The sequence below is a fragment of the Poeciliopsis prolifica genome, unplaced genomic scaffold, assembly GCF_027474105.1.
Source record: "Poeciliopsis prolifica strain line A6 unplaced genomic scaffold, Auburn_PproV2 SCAFFOLD015, whole genome shotgun sequence".
In the NCBI taxonomy this organism is placed as follows: Eukaryota; Metazoa; Chordata; class Actinopteri; order Cyprinodontiformes; family Poeciliidae; genus Poeciliopsis; species Poeciliopsis prolifica.
The window spans coordinates 375,335-397,500 of NW_026562390.1; the positions used below are offsets into that span (position 1 = coordinate 375,335).

General features: G+C 37.4%; 1 protein-coding gene across 1 annotated transcript; it reads right to left on the reverse strand.

Moving 5' to 3' along the window:
- Positions 1-1,860: 1,860 nt before the first annotated feature.
- LOC129366651 (annexin A1-like) lies at positions 1,861-20,520 on the reverse strand. Its single transcript, XM_055040625.1, has 12 exons — positions 20,476-20,520; positions 9,200-9,268; positions 8,182-8,281; positions 7,921-8,015; positions 7,408-7,521; positions 6,602-6,692; positions 5,484-5,620; positions 5,188-5,281; positions 4,202-4,297; positions 3,390-3,448; positions 2,208-2,330; positions 1,861-2,127 (listed from the first exon to the last, which is right to left on the reverse strand). The coding sequence occupies exons 1-12, from the start codon at positions 20,518-20,520 to the stop codon at positions 2,071-2,073; spliced, it is 1,080 nt and encodes a 359-aa protein (XP_054896600.1). The 3' UTR covers positions 1,861-2,070.
- Positions 20,521-22,166: the final 1,646 nt, after the last annotated feature.

A 22,166-nucleotide genomic window follows, 5' to 3' on the forward strand; every position in this document is an offset into this window, starting at 1 on the left:
CTGGTACCAAACCTTAACAGTGGAAATGAGGTGAAACTGGTTTGACTGGTTTGACTGAGAACTGTCAGATAAAAGTTTATCTGATGACGTCTGAAGACATAAAATCTACTCATAACTCTCAGTTTGAACACAAATGTTCTGCTGCTGTTATTCTGCTGATCCAGGTTCTGTTCAGCTCTAATGCAACCAGAACCTGTTTTAACTTGGAACCAACTGGACTCTTCGTTGGTGGGGAAACTACAACCTGAATGACGTCTGATTATTGATTATTGATGAAGGGTTTTTAAATGATCCAAATATGACTGATAAAAAGTTATCAGAACCAGAACCTGTTGAGTTGGCAGCTTGTTGGATGTTTGGGAGAACCTGAACATTCAACCTCCAGGATTTACAGGAGGTTCTGGATTCTGACTCAGGAACCTGAACAATGAAAGATGAAACCAGTGACTCCTTGAAAATGGGATGTTTGGATCTGAATAAGCAGTGAACATGTTTTCTAAACATCAGAGAGCAAAAACTAGCAGGAACGTTCCTAAACTCAAAGTTCAAGAAGGATAAAAAAATAAAACTTACTGTTTGTTCAAATGATCCAAATGGTTGATGAAGAAAATCTGAGCAACAATCAGACTGGAAACACCTTAAACATGAATTCAAAGTGAAAGAAAATGTAACAGATGTTGCAGAACTTCTTACCTGATTTGTAGTTTCTTCTGTCAGAGCCAAGCCCCGCCCCTTTCTGTTTGCTGCAGCGAGGCGAGAGGTCTCACTCTGAACAATATCTCTTGTATCTAATCAGATGCTCTGTGCTACAATTCTAGTATTTTAATATATTTATTGTTTGTCTTAAAACGTTACATTTTCATAACATTTTATATTTTGTTTGTGTCAAATGAAAACCTGCTAATTGTTTTTTTTGTTTTTATTTTTTCAATTGATTGTTCAATTACTTCTGTTTTACTTTTTACTTTTTGTTGCCGTTGCTGAGCCAATGCAATGCAAAACAAAGTAAGTGACAGTAAATAAATTTCTATTTGAAATAATTACATCTACAGACTTCAATTTTTTTTCTGCTGTACTAAAAAAAAAATCAGAATTTACCTTGACAGGTAATTGTCAGTTACATCAAGTACAAATAAAAACTGATCTTTGGAGTTTAAAAACAGTATTTTTAAATCATTAGTACAGCAAATGTATTGCAACGTTTTAAAGAAACTCATTTCTGTTGATCTAGTGAAAGTAAAGCCTTTTATCTCATAATTATGGCTCAATCGGCTAAATCACTATTATGACTCATAATAGCAAAGTTTTAGTGGAGATGTGGAACTGGGATACAAGTTTTGTTTTTTTCAATCAAATGGGATCCATAAATTTTAAACAGTTGCAGAAAAAACAATACACTACAAAAAAGCATCAAACGTCTGTTGTGTGGTGAATAAAAAACATATTCATGTGGAGGAAGTGAAGGTTGTCTGTTTCTGGTGAACTCTGAAGAACCTTAGATAATATCAGTTAAAACATTTAATTTCCCTTAGGGATAAAAACGTTATTTTTATTGAATTTGTGTCAATTAATCTCAGTATAAACTATATAATGTCCTTCCTGCAGGCATGTTGGATCAGACACGTCTCCATTTAAACAATTTCCAGATATAATCTCAAACTGAAACAGATAAACAAGCAAACATTTTCATTCTTCCTGTATTTTTTTCTGCTTACATTTTTTTCTACAAGCAGCATTAAAACAAAGAGACAGAAATAGAAGAGAAACTTTATTAGAGCATAAATTTTACTTATTTTTTGTTTCCTCAGAGGTTTTCAGGTTTTCATGTCTTCAGGTTTTCAGGTTTTCAGGTCTTCAGGTCTTCAGGTTTTCAGGTGTTCAGGTCTTCAGGTTTTCAGGTCTTCAGGTCTTCAGGTTTTCAGGTCTTCAGGTCTTCAGGTTTACAGGTTTTCAGGTCTTCAGGTTTTCAGGTCTTCAGGTCTTCAGGTCTTCAGGTTTTCAGGTCTTCAGGTCTTCAGGTCTTCAGGTCTTCAGGTCTTCAGGTTTTCAGGTTTTCAGGTCTTCAAGTTTTCAGTACGGTCCGCACAAAGCCAGCAGGACTTTCTGATAATGTCCTTTGGTGTCGTTCTGTTAAAACAAAAATAAAAAATCATTATTGATGTGGTTTGAAACGTAAACATAGAAACAGTTTGGGAAACGTATTTTACCACGATGTCCTCATGGAGGGTTCTGTCAAACATTGCCCGGTACTCCTCTACGACCTTCTGCAGGTCGACCTCGGAGCGGCTCACCAGGATCCGGATCAGAGTGTGATCCCTCGTACCGTGGCCCTGGTAAGGCACAAAATGGACAACAGGAAGTTTGAGTTGGACATTTTGATTCATTTTCATGGATCTTAGTTTGGTTAAATTATTAGGTTATGTTAATGTAACAAAAACTGTATGTTGCATAAAAAACTGTTAACAATCTTAGAAATATAGTTTGCCAAAAGGTCCTTTCTACACTGCAAAAACTAAAAATCTTACCAAGTGGTTTTGGTTTAGTTTCTAGTGCAAATGTCTTGAAACACTTTAAATAAGACAAAACAATATCTTGCTCAAAAATCAAAGATATATGAGCTTGTTTTAAGTCAATAATATCTTTATATTGATATTTTTAAAAAGTTGTGGTTTCACTGGCAGATTATTTTACATACAACATATATCATGTTGTAAATGAATTTCTTGTCAAAAGATTAAAATTTTCAACTTTCTATTGTCCTTTTTTTCTAGAAAATGTCTGAGATAAATATAAAAATGTCTGTTTTTTCCAACAAAGTTTAGAATGATCAAATTCAGACATTTCTCTGTTTTTTCTGCAACATTTCTGAGGTTAAATTAAATATTTTAGAATTTTTTCTGGCAAATTTTCAACTTTTCAGCCTCAGAAATTTATCATTTTAGATGAATCTCAAAATTAGATTTTTTCTTGCACATTTTGAACTTTACAAACTCAGAAATGTCAAAGGATTTTCTAGCAATTTTCTCAGATTAAAGTCAAAATTTGAGATTTTCCAGCAAATATTTGACATTTCAATCAGAAATTTTAACTTTTTTCTAAAGCATTCCTGAGATTATAAAACTTTGAGCTTTTTTAGCATTAGTGTTCTCTTCCTTTTTCTATCTACACTGCTATTAATATGGCATCATAAAAAACAATTTTTTTTACTGGAATTTAATTACAAACAGACAAAACCAATTTCATGTCAAGATGGCTTTCCATATCACTCCAAAGTAAGGAGTTTATTAAAACATGGTAAAATATGAACACTGTAGCCGTAATAATCCAGAATAATCCCTATTTTAACCATGTTATTAGTGGGATTAGGAGCAGCAGACGCGTTCACTCACCTTCATGGCCCGATTGAGTTTCTCAGCAAAGAAAGCCGGTGTGTTCCAGGCGCATTTCACTGGACATGAAAGAGGAAACAGAAAATATAAACTCTGTCACAGACAAAAATAACAGAGTCCAGATGTTTCTGTGTCTCCAGCTGTGGAGCTTCAGGGTTCAGCTCAACCAGAAACTTTTCAAGATGAACAAAAAGGTGAGAAACATTTAAACCAGCTGGATTCTGATGGACTCAAACCAAACAAAAAATAAACAATTTTCTGTTCAGTTTGGGATCCAAGTCTAAGAGTAAAACAACATATTAGGGCCATTGCAGATAAAAAAAGAAAAAATAGCACATTTATACCAAAAAACATAACATTTAGAAAAAATTTTGAGTTCCAAAAGTCAAAACTTTTACAGAAGAAACTCAAATTTTTAAGATTAATTCCAAAAATTTTCTACAAAAAATGCAGAAATTTTAGTTTTTAAACTTTTTTAATTAATTTCAGAACATTTTGAGAAATAAAAAAGTCAAACACCCAAAAATGTAAAAAAGTTTTTGAGATTGAAAAGTAAAATATTTGATTTGGATGTAAATGTGGAAATTATTGGATTTATAAGTGCTGCCACATCTAGAACCACCACTAGAGGGAGCAATTCATCGTATTTATTTTTCATATTCAACAAGTGAGACATAAAATTCTAATATTCTGAATATTTAAAATGTTAAATTTTCTTTAGAAATGAATATATTTTGCATATTTCATAGCATTAATAACTAATCATGTTATTAGTTGGGAGATTGATGAGTTTTGGTGACAGGCCTTCCCACCGATGTCGATGAGGCAATCCTCGATGTCTCCCTTCAGCTCCAACTGCAGGGCTTTAGGCAGCGTCAGGTCGCTGATGGCAGCATAATGCTGGAACGCTGGCAGGAAACAAAAACACAACTTTCATTTCAACTAATGAACTGAATATATGTTACTGCTTTTAAATACATTCCTGCTGTAAAGCAGAAGATATTGTATCCATGAGGAAAAACAGTAGAATACATGGTGGAAGTTGACTTATATTTGTGTTTTTTTCTTGAAAACCTGAGAGTAAATGTTGAATTGGATTACACTTATCATATGGAAGAAGATTATGGCCACTAAAATATCCTGTTCAATCTAATCTAATCTCAAAATGTTGGCTTTCCCTCTGAAATCTGACTTTTTTTCTAAATATTAGAATCCTACCACTAATTTCAAAATTCTAATTAATCTAAAAACTTTTGGATTTTCCCCAGAATTTTAAAAAAATTTTCTGAAAATGTCAAAAATTCCACCTTTAGACTCACAATCCTAATTTTAATCTCAAAATTCCTGTTTTTTCTCATATGTTAATTTTTTCTTTGAGTCCAGAATTTTTTGGGAAAAAAAAATAATTCATTTTATTTTTTTTCAGAATTTCAATTTTAATCTCAGAATTCAAATTTTTCCCAGAATTCAGATTGTCAAAAAAGCTATAACTCAGACTTTTTGAAAATATTAATTTACACTTTTTACACTTTTTTCCATGAAAATTTCAGAATCCTAAATTTAATCTCAGAAACTTCCCCCCTCTAGTGGCCTGGATGTTTTCCTGTCTGATTAAAACTCAACATCGTCTCAAATTCTTGTGACATAACTTGTTCAGGTCATTGAATATTTCTCAGCTAGTCTTCTGTTTGGTGCCCAGGTGTGACCCGGTCAAATGTCAGTGCGACTCCACCTGTTTGTCCAGGTGTAACGTCACTTTGGAGTGAAACTCAACAATTGACACGTTTCTGTGACTCACTTTTAGAAAGCTGCGGGCCGCTGCGCGTGGTCAGGATGTTGATGAAGGTCGACACGTTTGCTTTTCCGATGCCTTCACCAGCTTCAAACAAAATCTGGACAAGAAAACAGAAAAATGAAATGAGGACATTTAGTCGCCTGATAAAAGCAGAAATACTTAAATCTTAAAATCTCAACTTCAACACGAGAACTTATGGGTTTTTCATACTTGTACACAAATCAAAATAACATACAGAAAAATCACTAAATATAGAAAGTTGAATGACTCAGATTTGCGTTTCTTGATTTAATTTCTACCTTGGCGTCCTTTCTGGCCAGCTCCATGTCCACCACAGTGTTCTGGTCTCTCTTGGTGTTCAGCATGGCCAGCAGCGCCGCGGTGAAGTCACCGCTGGTCTCATCCTTAATCACCTGCTCCAGCTCCTTCTGGTACTCTGACCACAAGATTCAGCTCAAAACCTTCAACTTTTAAACTGAACAAATGGATTCAGGAATAACAAAGAGAAAATAAGTGGACAGTCTGGACCAATGAGAAAGAAACAGGATCAAAATGGCTGCTGGCGGGATCGACCTGCATGAGCTGGAGCTTCATCACTGCAAAAACTTAAGTATTTCTGGCCGAGTTTCTAGTGTAAATATTTTATTACACTTGAAATAGAACAAAAATATCTTACAATTCACAAATTCAGCAAAATATATGACTTTGGTTTTAGTAAACAATTCCTTAATATTGATTTTAAATAAGTTCCAGTTTAACTGACAGATTATTTCACTTGCAACCAAACAATTTTTCCATGCAAGTAAAATTATTTGTTGCTAAAAAGTTAATTGCAAGTTACTTTGCTGTATGTCGAGTGTACTAAGGTATTTGCAGTAGAAATTAGAGCAAAATTACTTGATCAGATTTTGTGTGTTTAAGTGTTTTGATCTCATATTATTATGCAGTAAACAAAGAGTTCTGCTGAAATCTATAGACGAATGCAGTCGGTGTTTAAACGGATCAATAAAAGACTCAAACTGTTGAAGTGACTGTGAGAGAAAGAACATGCAGCAACAAACACATAGATAATCGACATTAGATGAGCTAATTTAGCTCCATCATAAGAACTACAGTAAATATCACAGATATTTTATCTTAATTGAGTTCTGAAGTCGTTCTAATGAGCTTTTATTGTTTATAAGTTATAAAGGAACAAAACGAGAGCTACTTCCTGGATTCTGGCTTGTTTACTGATGTCACAGCAACCGCCTGCAGGTGTGACATCACATGAGAACAGGTGTGACGTCACATGAGAACAGGTGTGACGTCACATGAGAACAGGTGTGACGTCACATGAGAACAGGTGTGACGTCACATGAGAACAGGTGTGACTTCACATGAGAACAGGTGTAAACTGAGAGTCTGGTATAAAAACCTTGTTTGAAGACTTTCTTTATTTCCTGAAGTTCTGCGTAGGATCTGGTGGCCAGAACCTCGACCAGGACGTCCTCGTCTGTCCCCAGACCCTGTGGCAACAGACGGGGAGACGACATTTATCAGCAACGCACGGCAACGTTGATCCTAAAGCACAGGTGGGTCCAAAGTGAGGCCCGCGGGCCACATGTGGCCCCTGGGCTGAGTCTGTGTGGCCACCTGACAACAATTCAGAAATGAAACAAGATCGTCCTGCCAGCGCATGATGGTTGATACAGAAGGAGAATTTTTGTTTCAAATAAATTTTAAAATTACTTGTTATACGTGAAATGATCTGCCAATAGGACTAAAACTGTTTCATCAATACTAAGGAATTATTTTCTTTAAAACAAGATCCTACTTTGCTGAGAAGTTCTCAAATATCTTAGTTAAAGTGAACTAAAATATTTGCATGAGAATCTAGACCAAAGTTACTTGGCAAGGTTTATATTTTTGCAGCATAAACAGGACAAAAAAGAGACAGAACCATCATTTAAACTAAATTCCCTCCAAAAGGTAAAAGGCACCAAATGTTGGACCAAAAGTAAAGACAAATTATCCTGAGAACTTCTTCTACATAATCCCTACTTCTAGATAATCTATGTGAATTCATTTTAAATATCAATATTTAATTCAAAGGTGCATCTTTTTATGTTAATAATTATGGATAGTGGCATTTTAAACTCGTTTTATTCGCACAGCAGATACAAATGATTGAGTATTTTTCATCTTGCTGACAGTTAGGATTGTAAATCTGAGCCGGTTTACCTTGGTGGCTCTCCTGAGCAGGAAGGCATCGAAATGAGCTGGAGGCATCAGCAGAGCCAGAACCACGTCCTCCAAATCGGACCTGAGGACCGGCTTCAGGGATCCAACCAGATTCTGGAAAAAATGACAAAAAACATTTGTTTCCACTATAGAAAATGAAGCTAAACAAAAATATTAGATATTCCACCAAATCTACAGAAATTAAAGTGCCTCTATTTATTAATGTATTTATGTAATATGTTATTGTGAGACATTGTTAATAAACCTGTAGTAGCTCTAATTACATAACATTGCATTTTATTGTAGCATTCAATGATATAAAATAAGAAAGATCAAATATCTTGCTGAACTTTATTATTATTCAGTTAAACCCACATTTAATTAAATTTAATTTGTATTATATTTATAATAAAAAAAAGTCTTTGCAGCCATTTTAAGTTATTTAAAACTGTAATCTCTCTGCTCTGTCCGCCATTTTTACATCTTTTGCATCTTTGTGCAGCAACAACTTACTTTTCCAGAGGACGATTCGTAAACGGCTTTAATTTTCTGCCTCTGCTCGTTGTTCCTCTTCACCAGAATGGCAACGATCACATCCACATCCACCTCTAGACAGAAAAAAATACAACTATTGCTAAAAATGGTCGTTTCTCCAAAGCTAAAGCCTCAATGAAAACCAAAAATGACCTGAAATGGTGAAGGTTTTCAGTAATTTATCAAAATTAAAACATGCATTTGACAGAAACAAGAACATTTCTGGTCACACACTTTTACTTTGGATGGCGCTCTGAAGGGTCGATGCATCACTGCTGGCACTGAAGTTTGGATACGGAGTCACCGTCCCGTAGAACTTTGGTTTGGCTTCCTCCTTCACCTTCATAACCAACCAAACTCAGATTATTACCAAAACAACAAATACTGCTGAAAACATAAGAAGGCTCCAGGAAATGATAACAGACATGTTTGATTACAGCAGGGGTCCCCAAAGTGGATCCTCTAGGGCCGGCATGCTGCAGGGTTTAGTTCTCCCCCTAGTGGTACAAACAACCTTCTCAGCATGTCAGTGTTTTTCTCAGGCCTTCTGATGAGCCACAATTTGATCCAGGTGTTTTAAACCAGGGAGAAAAGTAAAACATGCAGGATGCCGGTCCTCGAGAACTTCTTGGGGATCAACTTTGGGGACCCACTGTGGGGACCCACTTTGGGGACCCACTTTGGGGACCCACTTTAGGAATCCACTTTGGGGATCCACTTTAGGGACCCACTTTGGGGACCCACTTTAGGAATCCACTTTGGGGATCCACTTTGGGGACCCACTTTGGGGACCCACTTTAGGGATCCACTTTAGGGATCCACTTTAGGGATCCACTTTGGGGACCCCGGGTTTACAGAAATCAGTCCAAAGATGAATCTCAGCAAAGATTCCCTCTGATTTGTTACAATATTTCAGTTCAAAAAGTGAATTGCATGTGAAATTATTGTGTTTTCAGCTGTTTCTGTTAAAGTTTTTTCTTCCACTAAGCTTTCCATACTTGCATTAAACACACTAAGCTACCTGCTTTTTTTTTTTTTTTGTAAATACATTTTATAGTTAAAAATATTTAACATTATTAGCATAGTAGACATTTGGACTGGTCTTTTGTAATATTTAAATTTTATGAGAAGCTATTTGTGGTTTTTATAACTTGATTATCAAAATTGATACATTTTGAGTACTGAATGTAAATGTTTCACTTTTTGAACTGAATTATTAAACTATTCTAAATGTATTAACCTGCACCTGTATGCTCACCTTGACAGTTTCATCCTTTGGGTCTCTGTCGTGGATGATGCCTTTGAAGAACTTGTGAAGTAGATTTTTCTTTAAAGAGAAAATCTTTTATTTGCATCATACAGTGTAGCATATTGAAAATGTTTTTTCATGCAGCTGCAGAGGGTGTACAAACTAACTGAACAAGATGTGTCTGTTGAAGTTTCCCAGACGGATTATCTGGGAACTTGCTGTTTTTCCCTGCATGGAGATAAAGTGTTTAGTTTTCACATCCCGTAGACATGATAGTGAATGAGAGTAAAAGGTTGAACTGTTCTGTCTGTTTTCCTTTGTTTCTTTTGTTTGGTCTTAGCAGATTGAGTCTCTGCCTCTGTTAGCAGAGAGAGGTGAATAAAGCAACTATGCAACTCTGAGTTTGTTACAGCAGAATGATTTTCGCCTAATGCAGAGGATTTTTGCTCTCCGTCTGCAGATGTATTAAAGATTGTTTTTGCTCCCTGACTTTTGTCTGGACCTCAGTCTCTGAATTGTGCTCTTCACACCGTCAAAGGTGTAGCACTACACAAACCTCGTTGGGCGCCTGTTGACATTCTGTGATTCAATCCACAATGACCTTCAAAGACCCAGGTTCTCCATCCAGTGAGCTCATCCTCCTCAATCACTGACTGTTTGCCACCGCATCCATCCGATCCATTGGTGCCGTGGTCCAATGGTTTCACGTCCTTTCAATCACTGTCAGTATGCCATTGTGTCCATCCAACCCTTTTCTGCTGAGGCCACAGCCTGATAATTCAGCTCTGTAGTGATAGTCCAGCTAGCAACCACTTCACCAGCTCCTAACAGCCCAAACTCTCTGTCTGCTCCACATAGTCTCCATGGCTTTGTTCAAAAACATCAGAGGTCATCAAACTCCAAAATGGGCAAATTCCTTGACAGTATAGAAGCCAGTTTAATACTGAACTAGTTAAGTGTTGATCCGTTGCTGCTTTTTTATGACACGGTGAGTGGATAACGTTGTACCTGTTGATTGCATGTAAAGTAAAACTCAGAGATCTTTGTTGTTCAAATTCTGAATTTGTTCCAGTCAGATGAACCATTTGTGAACAAATCCATTTATTCCATGATACACAGAAACAGCGTTAACAATGATTCCACCACAGCAGTCAGAAACTTGTATGGCCTCCAGGTTCAATAACTATCAGCTCTTGGTTCTTATACTGGAGGCCATTGTCCCATCTAGTCACCAACAACCCAAAATACACATATTTGGATCCTATGAAGTCCATGATACAATCTTCCCAAGTTGATTATTGAGAGACATCAATGTCATTAATGAAGAGCACATATTAAAAGAAAATAAAATTCAGTCCAATGTTTTCATGACAACAGAACCCAACAGAACTTATCATCACATGGCCACAATAACAGATATAAACAGAAGTTACAGCAGTTAGAAACAGCTCACCTCTCTGATGGTGGAGATCCAGCAGATTTAAAGTCAAAGGGTTCAATCTTTGACCTGTTGCTCTTAAAGGACACACAGCTGGGTTCTTTCTGGTTCTGGTTTGAGTCTCTGATGGATTGTTGGAGAAATTGTGATATTATTAATCAAATATTGTTATTCTCATATAATCTTATCATATTGTCTTTCTTTTGTGTCTTTATCATTTGATGTCATTATAGAATTAAGTATGTCTCTTGTATTGTTGATTTACTCTGATTCCTTTCTCAGAAGGCCTCACTGACAGAAAGCAGAAACAAAATCTTCCTGCAGGTTTACCTCTTGGTGAAGAGCTCTGCTTCGGTTGAGTTGCTGGCCTCCAATAAAGCCATCATTGCTAAGATCACTACATATTTTATTAATCTTTGTGCCTGGAAGGAGATTATCTAGTGCAGAATGATTGTGTGTTAGTTAGTGAATGACATTTGACGCTGTAGCTATGTGATGAGTTGTTCCCCCCCTTTAGAGCTACAGCGTCCTTGTGATTAAGGATCCTGAAAACAATAAAAAGAGAGGAGCAGAAAAATATGCTTCAGAGCGGCAGGAGATTGTAAACTGAAGCATATCTCTGTCTGTTCTCCTCGCGAGTAAGAAAGAATCTAACTCTTTTGTCTTTTCTGTCTTTGTTAAAGTACAGTATCTGATGAAGAAGATGAAGATGCAATGTTTCAGGCAGTAGCAGAGGAAGTTCAGAGAGCTCTGAGGATGAAATTCAAATAGGGCAAACAGATGCAGTCAGATAAAACATGACAGTCCACAGCTCAGTCCAGTAGCACAGGAATTGCTATGATACTCACGCTAATATTTATGTTAGTGATGATGGACAGTTTTGTCAATGTGAAATTGTTGATGTTTGGATATTTTCTTTGGGCAAACTGGTTCCCAGTTTCAAATGTATGGCGTTCCGATGTCCACTGTAGTGGATACTTTGTATTTCAAAAATAACTTTTTTTTCCCCAAAAAATGTTTTCAGTATTCTAATAACCTTACAAAGGTTGTGGAATTTAAAAAAATGGTGATTGGACAATATTTTTTTCCTGGTCGTCAGGAGTTTATACGGAATCGTCCCGTAATGAACCGAAAGGGAACGCGATTTTCTCAGTGTTTCTATAAATGTCTGATAGACTCGCCTATCACACACATATCAACACTAACTGTAATAAAAATGACCAAAATAAAACACAGGAAATATTAAGGTCAGCTAAATCCAGGTGGACCCCAGAACATTACGGACCGCCGCTGCCTAGAGACAAACATTCGTTTTATTCGTGTGTTATCATCAGCTTGATATCACTTTTTTTTCTTGTTACTAAATATCAAAATGTTTCTTTTGCCATAAATTAGTGATATTCTATTTTTTGCCATATTATTTCTTCAATGCTTGTATCTAATGGTCTCCAACATGGTGGGTCCATTAAACTGAGAAGCTTCTAAAAACGTCTGTGAAGAAGTTTTATTCATATTAAATAGTGTTCCTTTATGTATCATATAAATGTAATGTTTTTTGAATCACAGTCAAGGTGTTTTTCTGTGCAGCTGGAAATGGTGTACAACCTAATGAAACATGATGTGTCTACTGAAGTAAGTTTCCCAGGGTTGCTGAACTTCCCAGACAGTTATTTGGGAACTCGCTGTTTTTCCCGTGGCCTTCCCTGCATGGAGATAGAGTGTTTAGTTTTCACCTTCCATAGACATTACAGTGAATGAGCATACAAGGTTTCGCATGTTTTGCTTTGTTTCTTTTGTTTGGTCTTCGAAGATTGAGTCTCCGCCTCGGTAGTAAAGAGAGATGAATAAAGTAACTATGCAACTCTGGGTTCCTCAGAGCGGATCCTAATTTGTGCCTAATGCAGTATATTTCTTGCTCTCCGTCTGCAGATGTATTAAAGATTGTTTTTGCTCCCTGACTTTTGTCTGGATCTCAGTCTCTGAATTGTGCACTTCACAACGTCCCAGAGCTACATTATGTAGAACCATCAGCAAATAAATGTGAACCAGTTAGATTCATTGTAAATATCATTTATATAAAGTAAAAACATTAAGACCCAGTACTCTAATAACCTCCAGTAAATCTGAATTTTATCTCTTCAGGTTTTGGTCAAATTTCCATGAAACTGTCTGACTTTGTCAAATATCAGGGTTTCCTCCACAAGGTTCTCATGAGAACTTGTTGGAGTTCTGGTCCATTCCTCCTGACAGAACCAGTAGAACTGGGTCAGGTTTGAAGGCTCTTTCTATAAATATTAATATTTTATGACCAATTTGACAATAACATGACAATCACAGAGAAGCAGAATATTTTCCTCTCTTCCTTCTCCAACATGGTGGATCCATTAAACTGAGACATGTCTGCTGTTGGCAGCAGCAAATAAAGTAGATTCACATTTGTTAACAAAATTATATTTTAAATTAAAATATGTTTATTGCTCATTAAAACACATGAAGTACAACAGCAGTAAAAATACAAAAAATAACATTTGAATCCAAGATGAATTTAAGAATATAGGAGATAACAGAAACTAAAAATATCCAGTGATTGAGAAAAAACTGCAGTAAATTCAAAGAATCTGATGATAAACGACAGAAGAAAAAAAATCAAGAGAGAAACAAAACATCCTGAGATTCATTGTGAATCTTTGACTGGAAACAGAAAAAACAACAGTTAATCCAGTTATAATCCTGGAATAATCCCAGGATTGTGTAGAAAAGTTTAACCAAGAAACAGATTGAATCCATAAAAATATGTTTCTGAATGAAACAGACATATAGACACTGAACTATCTTTTAATCAGTCAGAGATTTTGTAGCAGGATGAAAATCTTTAGACTCTTTAGACTCAAATCAGCTCAGAAACAGAGAGGAACCATAAATGGCCCACCAGACTGTAAAACCAGGAATCAGAGGTTCAGTGAATGTGGTGTTGAAGGTGTGGAGGAGGATCAGTGAGTCAGAGGAGACTCTGTAGAAGGACAGAATGCCAGCAGGACAGTCCACATACACTGCTACTCTGTTAGAGACAGAGGAGGAGGAGAGACGAGTTTCTATGTTATTGTGACATACATAATAACCATCATCATCAGAGCATCTCAAACTCCAGGAATGATCATTCCATCCAAACACACAGTCTCTACTGATTCCTTTCCTCCTGATTCTTCTGTAACTCACTGATATATAAACTCCTCCTCTCCACTCGACCTCCCAGTAACAGCGACCAGTCAGACCAGTTCTACACAGCAGCTGATTCCAGTAATCAAATCTGTCTGGATGATCAGGATATGACTGAAACTCCTTCTCCCATGTCACCTTCCTGTTGTCTTCAGACAGTTTGAGTTTTTTGTTCACTGTGTTTGTGTCGATGGTGAGTTGACAGGAATCTGATGGAGAGAACAAACACAATCCAGCTGCAGTTATTGATCATTTATTGACACTTTGACTCCTGAATGAGTGATGTGACAGTTTGAAGATGGTTGAATGTGAGCTGCTTTGTTGTCATGAATCAGATGAAAAACACACTTACATCTCCATGGACCTGGAGTTAAGAATCGGCCTCCAGCAGGCTCCACCCTGAAAGGAGGAGGGGGGTCAAACCATCAGTCTCTTTCAGCACTTCCTCTACCAACCAGCACCACCAGGTGGCACTGCACACATTTACAATGAGCCCAAGAAGAAGAAGCAGCATCCTGAACCCAGCAGCTGCAGTAATGGCTTGTGAAAGTAATCCTCCCTCCACTGCAGAAGTTCTGGATGAGCTGATCTTGTCTTTTTATCTTTCCTAGTAAATTTATCAGAACTTTGGATCTGAACCAGTTTCTGCTCTCATTTTTACATTTTCTACTTTTTCCATCATTCACTTCAATTCTTCCTTCCTTCTGGAAAACAAGGGATTTCTTATTCCCTGATTTCATTCATACTTGATCATTTTCCAGATGTCCCCCTGGTGGAGATAAACTGCCACATAGATGGATCTACTAAACTTCTAAATCTATTTGCCTTATGAATAGTTTTCTTCATTTTTCATGTGTTTTATATTTTAAAACACATAATTTCATTAAAGTTGAGAGGTTTGCTTTAAATCTGAATGTATTTATTTCACTCTGAGATCTTTAAACATCCATCTGATCACCATGGAGCTGCTTTTCTTCTCCTCTTTGCTTCTGGGGGCTGATTGGTCTGAAGCTCCATCCAACATGGTTTTAATGTTTCTATCCTCAGTAAATCATCATAGGAATCTAACAGCTGAACTCCTTAGACTCCTGAATGAGTGATGTGACAGTTTGAAGAAGTTGAATCAGAATAAATTCATTATTATTTCCAGTTCCTATTTAGCTCCAGGCTCTCCTCACGTTCTTAGTCAGAAGAATTTTCCACAATCAGCTGAAATCTTCCTAAACACGAGTGTTGTTGGAGAAATTGTGATATTATTAATCAATTATTTGTTATTCTCATTGATCTTTATAATGTATCTTTAATTGATGCTTTCTTAAAGTTAATCTCATTATAGAATTAAGAATGTTCTTGTATTGTTGATTTACTCTGATTCTTTTCTCAGAAGGCCTCACTGACAGAGAGCAGAAACAAAATCTTCCTGCAGGTTTACCTCTTGGTGAAGAGCTCTGCTTCGGTTGAGTTGCTGGCCTCCAATAAAACCATCATTGCTAAGATCACTACATATTTTGTTAATCTTTGTGCCTGGAAGGACATTATCTAGTACAGAATGATTGTGTGTTAGTTAGTGAATAACATTTGACGCTGTAGCTGTTTGCCCCCTCCCTTTATAGCTACAGCGTCCTTGTGATTAGGGATCCTAGAAACAATAAAATAGAGGAGCAGACAAAATGTGCTTCAGAGCGGTAGGAGATTGTAACTGAAGCACATCTCTGTCCGTTCTCCTCGCGAGTGAAAAAGAATCTAACTCTTTGTCTTTTCTGTCTTTGTTAATGTATGTTTAACAGGTGTTAACCCTAACATTTTTGGTCCTTCGAGCCGGATGTCATATACTGGAAAGATTCCGGCAGGTGGCGGACCCCAGTAAGACCGTGCGCACGGCAAGAGAACCTGTTAAAGGACTGGGCTCGGCCTGCCTGCTGGGATCTGAAGGTTGACGACACTCCAGGGAAAGACAAGAGAGGGTGAGTGATTCTTCTTTAAAAAGTGGCGAATGACGTTTTAGAGAGTAAGTCATTCTTCTGTGTGAGAGAAGAGTGACTTCTTCTTTGACTGAAGGTTGTTGCGCGCACAAGTGAAACCCTGTCAATTCTAGACTCTAACAGGTAAAAGTAATGCACAAAATCCGTGGATAGGCTAACGGAGCCTGGTGCTTCAAGGCTGGAGGCCTTGTCCTGTTTCTGGGGAACCAACAATTGTACTATTGTGGGCAATGATAGCAGCCCAACTAATACTAGAAATGTTCTGGGTAATAGCAGCTCAAATAACTAATACCAGCACTGTTCTGGGTAATAACAGCAACTCAAATAACAATTGTACTATTGTGGGTAGTAACAGTAGCCCAACAAATACCTGCACTGTTTTGGGCAGTAACAGCAGCCCAATTACTAATTGTACTATTGTGAGCAGTAACAGTAGCTCAACTAGTACCTGCAGGCTAAACGGATTGCGGAGTCCGGCGAAAACAGGCGCTTAAGTTCCGTATCAGTATGTAAGAGATAAAAATAAAAAATGAAAGACAAAAAAAAAAATAAAATAAACTAGAAAATAAGGGTTGGTAAACCTTACCTCGCTGGAGGTCTTGTAAAACCCTACTGGGACGAGGACTTGCAAACCTCACCTGGTTCGGGGTTTTGCAACCTCACGTGGTTTGAGATCTTACGAACACCTGTTGTGGGAACGGGGCCCGACGAATACCCGTGGTTAAATGGACGGCGATAACAGGCGCTTCAAATCCGTGAAACAAAAAAAAAAGTGTGTGTATGTGAGCGTGATTGGAGGTATAAATACCACTTGGTATTTTATCTCATGTAAAACAGTAGGATTGTGAGCAGCAAACCTCTTGTGGATGCACAGGCAAGAACTCTCCACTCGAAAGAGTTGAAGTGAGAGTTACCACAACAGGTTCTTTCAATTGCTGGCCTACTGAATCAGATCTCCAGTTTCTAGGACTCCCTAGGAGTCGGCAAAACTGGTCCAAATTTTTACAAAAAAAAATGGGGAAATGAATAAGTAAAACTAAGCCAACAGACAGTCTAAAATCAAACGACTGGAAAGTTATTAAAGATCAGGATAAAATAAAAAAAAAAAAAAAAATTCAAATAAAAATTGTACGAGGAAGGGTATGATGATGTACAATTAGTAGCGCAAAAACGAGAGTGGGGAGAAAGAAATTACAAAAGAAAAGGAAAAGGTTCCAGGAGCCTTTTTCCAGGATGAGGAACAAGTGTTTTATGAGGACAGGAGAGGAAGAGAAGGCTTTAGGGGCAGAGGTCAGAACCTTAGAGGTTTAAAAGGGCGACGGGGGAGAGGAAACTACAGGCAAAGCTACTCAGGGTGCTGGTGTTGCGGGCAGGAAGGACATTTAGCCAGAAATTGCCCGAGAAAAAGAAAAAAAAAACAACACAGGACAATCAGCATGACTAAGATTAGAGAAGTTGGGGAGTGAAGAGGTCCAGTTAAATCTTCAGGATTTACTTTCAATGGACAGCATAAGACCTGAAAAAAACTCTCCTTATAAATGGCGAACCTGTACATTTCCTCTGTGACACGGGTGTATGTAGAACAACATGTAGAGAAAACATTCCTGGGGTAAAAAATTACTGGTGAAAATGTCAAGATCAGCTACAGGAATAAAAGAAGGGGATTTCTTTGTTGTCCAGGGACAACAGGGAACTGTATTACTTTTATTCATTGGATGTGCCCAACAAACCCCCACACAACACTGCACAAACACTTCTGGCAGAGGCATAAAGCCATTTCTGCCCTACAGGATCAAAAGTCTCCTGATGATTTGCATGTCACACTTTGGTTCAAAACAGTTCCTGGGCCTGATAGGAACTATGAAGCGAGACTCAACAAGGTCACCCCAGCCAAGATAACTGTGACCTATCTGTACACAGACACAAAACATGTGCCTGATCCACACACATTGTTGAATTCTCTTAGATCAGATGCAAAAGTATTCACGGTTGTAGACATCAGTAAATGCCTTTTTCTCAATACCAATTGAGAAAGAGAGCCAATTTTGGTTTGCTTTTACTTTTGAAGGGAAAAGATACACATACACCAGACTACTTCAAGGCTACTGTGAAAGCCCTACAATTCTCTTTCAAGTAATGAGTGCAAGTATGTCAACTTTTCAACCCCCAGGAGGGAGCCAAGTTTTGTTGTACATAGTTGATGTTTTATTGGTTTCTCCAGACAGGGAAACCTGTAACAAAACTTTAGCGCTTCTGCAACATTTAGCTAAATAAGGTCATAAGGTTAACAAAATAAACTTTAACTGTGTAAACGACAAGTAAAATATTTGGGTCATAATTTGAGTGAAGGAGGACGAACCATAGCGGAGGATAGAAAAACGACAATTCTCCAAGCTCCCAAACCACAAAAAAAAAAAAACAGATGATGTCCTTTTTGGGGTTGACTAACTATTGTCGAAACTGGGTGCCTAATTATGCAGAAATTGTGGCAGCTCTGAATAAATTAATGTATAAAAAAGATTTTAAAATGTCTTCTTCTTTGTTGTGGGCAGATGAAGCAGAAGAAGCACTTTGGAAACTAAACAGGCCCTCGTGTCAAGCGCTGCGTTAGCGTTACCAGATTATCAATAAAAAAAACCTTTTGTTCAGATGGTGGATTGTAAAGGTCATGTCATGACCTCGGTGCTAGTCTAACAGCATGGTGATAAAATGAGACCAATAGCATATTTTTCTTCAAAACTTGATAGTGTAGCATGTGCCTTACCACATTGTGTGAGAGCTGTAGTTGCTGCTTCTATGGCAGTAGAAGTTAGAGCTCCTATAGTTCTTTTTCACCCATTAACATCAAAAGTAACACATGCAGAATTATTAAAAGAATTATTACAAGTCGTGCACCTACCAAAACAACTAGCAATCTGTAAATGTGCGGCGCACACTGCAGGGACAGATAAGGTGTCCTTAGGGAATGCTTTCGAAGACAAAATAAAAAAAAAAAAAAAAAAAAAAGCAGCTGAGGGAGAGATAAATGTATTACATGTGGACGTAAAATTTAAATTTATGAAAGAAACTTTAAGAGACATGCAACAATTAAGTCCTCAAAATGAAAAGGATTTATGGATAAAAAAAAATGGAGCAAAATTGGAAAATTATATGAAACTAAACCTATTTTACCAAGAAAAAGATGTGTATAAATGGGCTGCAATATTGAGCCATGGCGTTTCGCATGTCTCAAAGGGGGGATGGTAGGATACATCAACATTACACTACTTATGGATTTATTTCTTATTTAAAAAAAAATTCTGTAGGACCTGTTTGATATGTGCAAAACATAACTCTCAGGGCAATCTAAGATCACTTAGAGGAAAGTTTCCTACTCTGCAATATCCATTTCAAGTAATGCACATGGACTTCATAGAATTGAATAAAAGTGAAGTATTGTTTAGAAATAATTGATGCTTTTCTAAATGGTTTGAACATTTCACTAAAAACCCAGATGCAGCGGAAAAGCCAACTTGGATACATTTAACACAGTGCAAAAAGGAATTTAATTTCAAAAGTAATTGGGAAGCAAGCTCAAGACGCTCACCGACCTACAGGGCAAAGTCCAGGTTACAAAGGGGGTTAAACCAAATAGTTTTTCCGTCTCAAAACTGGTGAAGATTGTCCACAACCCTGTAGTGTCTTTAGGAGCAGAACGGACTTGCACATTAATGAAAATAACAAGCGAATATATCTTTTTGTTTTTATTTTGTGTTTTCATCTGGGAACAATTCACGTCACGAATAAAAATGTATTTCTTGTAGCACTGTTTACAGAATGAGGATGAGTATTCAGGTGTGTTTTCCACCTAGTTCTGTTATCATTGTTTTAGTCTCCTGGGCAAGTATGACATCAGCAAAATACAGAGATTAAACTTGATGTATGACAAATGATGTTTTAACACCGAACTGTTCTCTCTGTGAACAATGAATTTAACCCTGTCTTTCGTGCAGATGTCTGGTGGTGGTGCAGTGGTGACAAAACTTTTAATAGATTACCTAGGAAGGTAACAGGGATGTCTGCATTAATTTCTTTATTATTGCCTGTTTCTGTTTATCCAATGACTGCTGATCATCTAATTCATGCTTTAACTGATGTTGTGCCTCAGCAGTGACGTCAGTTGCAGAAGCGAGACCTGACCTGGAGGAACAATGATCCTACATACATCGATGCCATTGGTGTTCCCCGTGGTGTACCAGATGAGTATAAATTGGCCGACCAAATTGCAGCAGGATTTGAGTCCACAATTTGTTGGTGGTGTACATTAAACAAAAACGTTGACAGAATCAACTACATCCATTACAATGTACAAAAACTGGGCAACTGGACACAGGCAGGCTTCGAGGCGGTGCATGAGCAGCTGGCCGCTACATCACTGATGGCTTTCCAGAACCGCATTGCACTTGACATGGTGCTGGCTGAACGAGGGGGAGTGTGTGCAATCTTTGGTGAAAGATGCTGCACTTTTCTACCCAGCAATATAGCGGCTGATGGCAGCCTGACAAAGGCCATTGAGGGGCTCCGTACCCTTAATGGTAAGCTGAAGGAGTTCTCTGGAGTGAATACTTCCAGGTGGGACGACTGGATGAATGTTTTTGGAAGAACCGAACCCTTGTGTCCTCTGCTTTAGTGTCGATGGCAGTCTTTGCTGCCATTCTAACCTTGTGTGGATGCTGTTGTATTCCTTGCCTGCGTTCTTTGTTTAATAGTCTCATCACTACAGCAATTTAGCCCATGGGGAACCAGATGATGCCGATGTATCCCTTATTGGCGAGAGAACCTGAGTCTGACAGAAAAAGCTCTGATGAGGACTCTTTTGATGTGTTTCCTGATTCTAAGTTTTGGACTGAGTATAAACCTTGAGTGTAAACATGTTTGCTTTCTTAAAAGATGAACTCCTAGTTGAAAATTGTTCGAAGTGGCTGTTTAGGAGAGATATGAGAATTAGAACAAATATTTGATAAACAGGGGGAAATGTTGGAGAAATTGTGATATTATTAATCAATTATTTGTTATTCTCATTGATCTTTATAATGTATCTTTAATTGATGCTTTCCTTAAAGTTAATCTCATTATAGAATTAAGAATGTTCCTTGTATTGTTGATTTACTCTGATTCTTTTCTCAGAAGGCCTCACTGACAGAGAGCAGAAACAAAATCTTCCTGCAGGTTTACCTCTTGGTGAAGAGCTCTGCTTCGGTTGAGTTGCTGGCCTCCAATAAAACCATCATTGCTAAGATCACTACATATTTTATTAATCTTTGTGCCTGGAAGGAGATTATCTAGTGCAGAATGACTGTGTGTTAGTTAGTGAATAACATTTGACGCTGTAGCTGTTTGCCCCCTCCCTTTATAGCTACAGCGTCCTTGTGATTAGGGATCCTAGAAACAATAAAATAGAGGAGCAGACAAAATATGCTTCAGAGCGGTAGGAGATTGTAACTGAAGCACATCTCTGTCCGTTCTCCTCGCGAGTGAAAAAGAATCTAACTCTTTTGTCTTTTCTGTCTTTGTTAATGTATGTTTAACAGGTGTAAACCCTAACAAGTGTTAAATCAAGAACTGATCCGTTTCCTTCATCAACATCTTTTGTCTCTTTTCCATCATTCAAACATCATCAGTTCGTATCTCTAAATGTTCTTCTGCTCTTTCAGTTACTTTCAGTTTTCTGTTTCCATCCCATTATATTCCATATGCATTAAAGTTACTACATGTTATTGATAATAATTATATCTTTCTTGATCAGTTCCTCTATTCATGTTTCTTCTTTCTTTTAAACTGATTCTAAAATCTATATTTGCTCTCAGCCATGTCTCTTTATTACCAATTATTAGCGACTGTCAAACAAAATCTCTGATCAAAACTTAAATCCAATCTGCAGTTAAGATGATTTTATTTTCCTCAATATCATCAAAGATCCAGAACATCAGTGGATAACAGATATTTGTGTCCAAAAGCATTAAAACCAGATTAACAGGTTTAAACAAAGATCAGAGATAAAAACATAAAAGCTTAAAGTGATCAGTAAAAACTAAACCTCCTCCATCATCACTGACTAAAGTCACCAGGTGAGCAACAGCTGATCTATAATCACTAATAACACCATGTGATCCAGCACTACATCTATACACAACACCAATAATATCTGATTTATGATGTTATTAATCTTCATATTTTAACTTCCTGTCCATCAGCCAATCAGCTTCTTGTATTTCCTCAGTAGATCCATCAGTGGAAGCCCCGCCCAGCCCACGATGCTCCTGGTTTGTGAAGACAGAGAGACAAACTGAACTCTGATAGG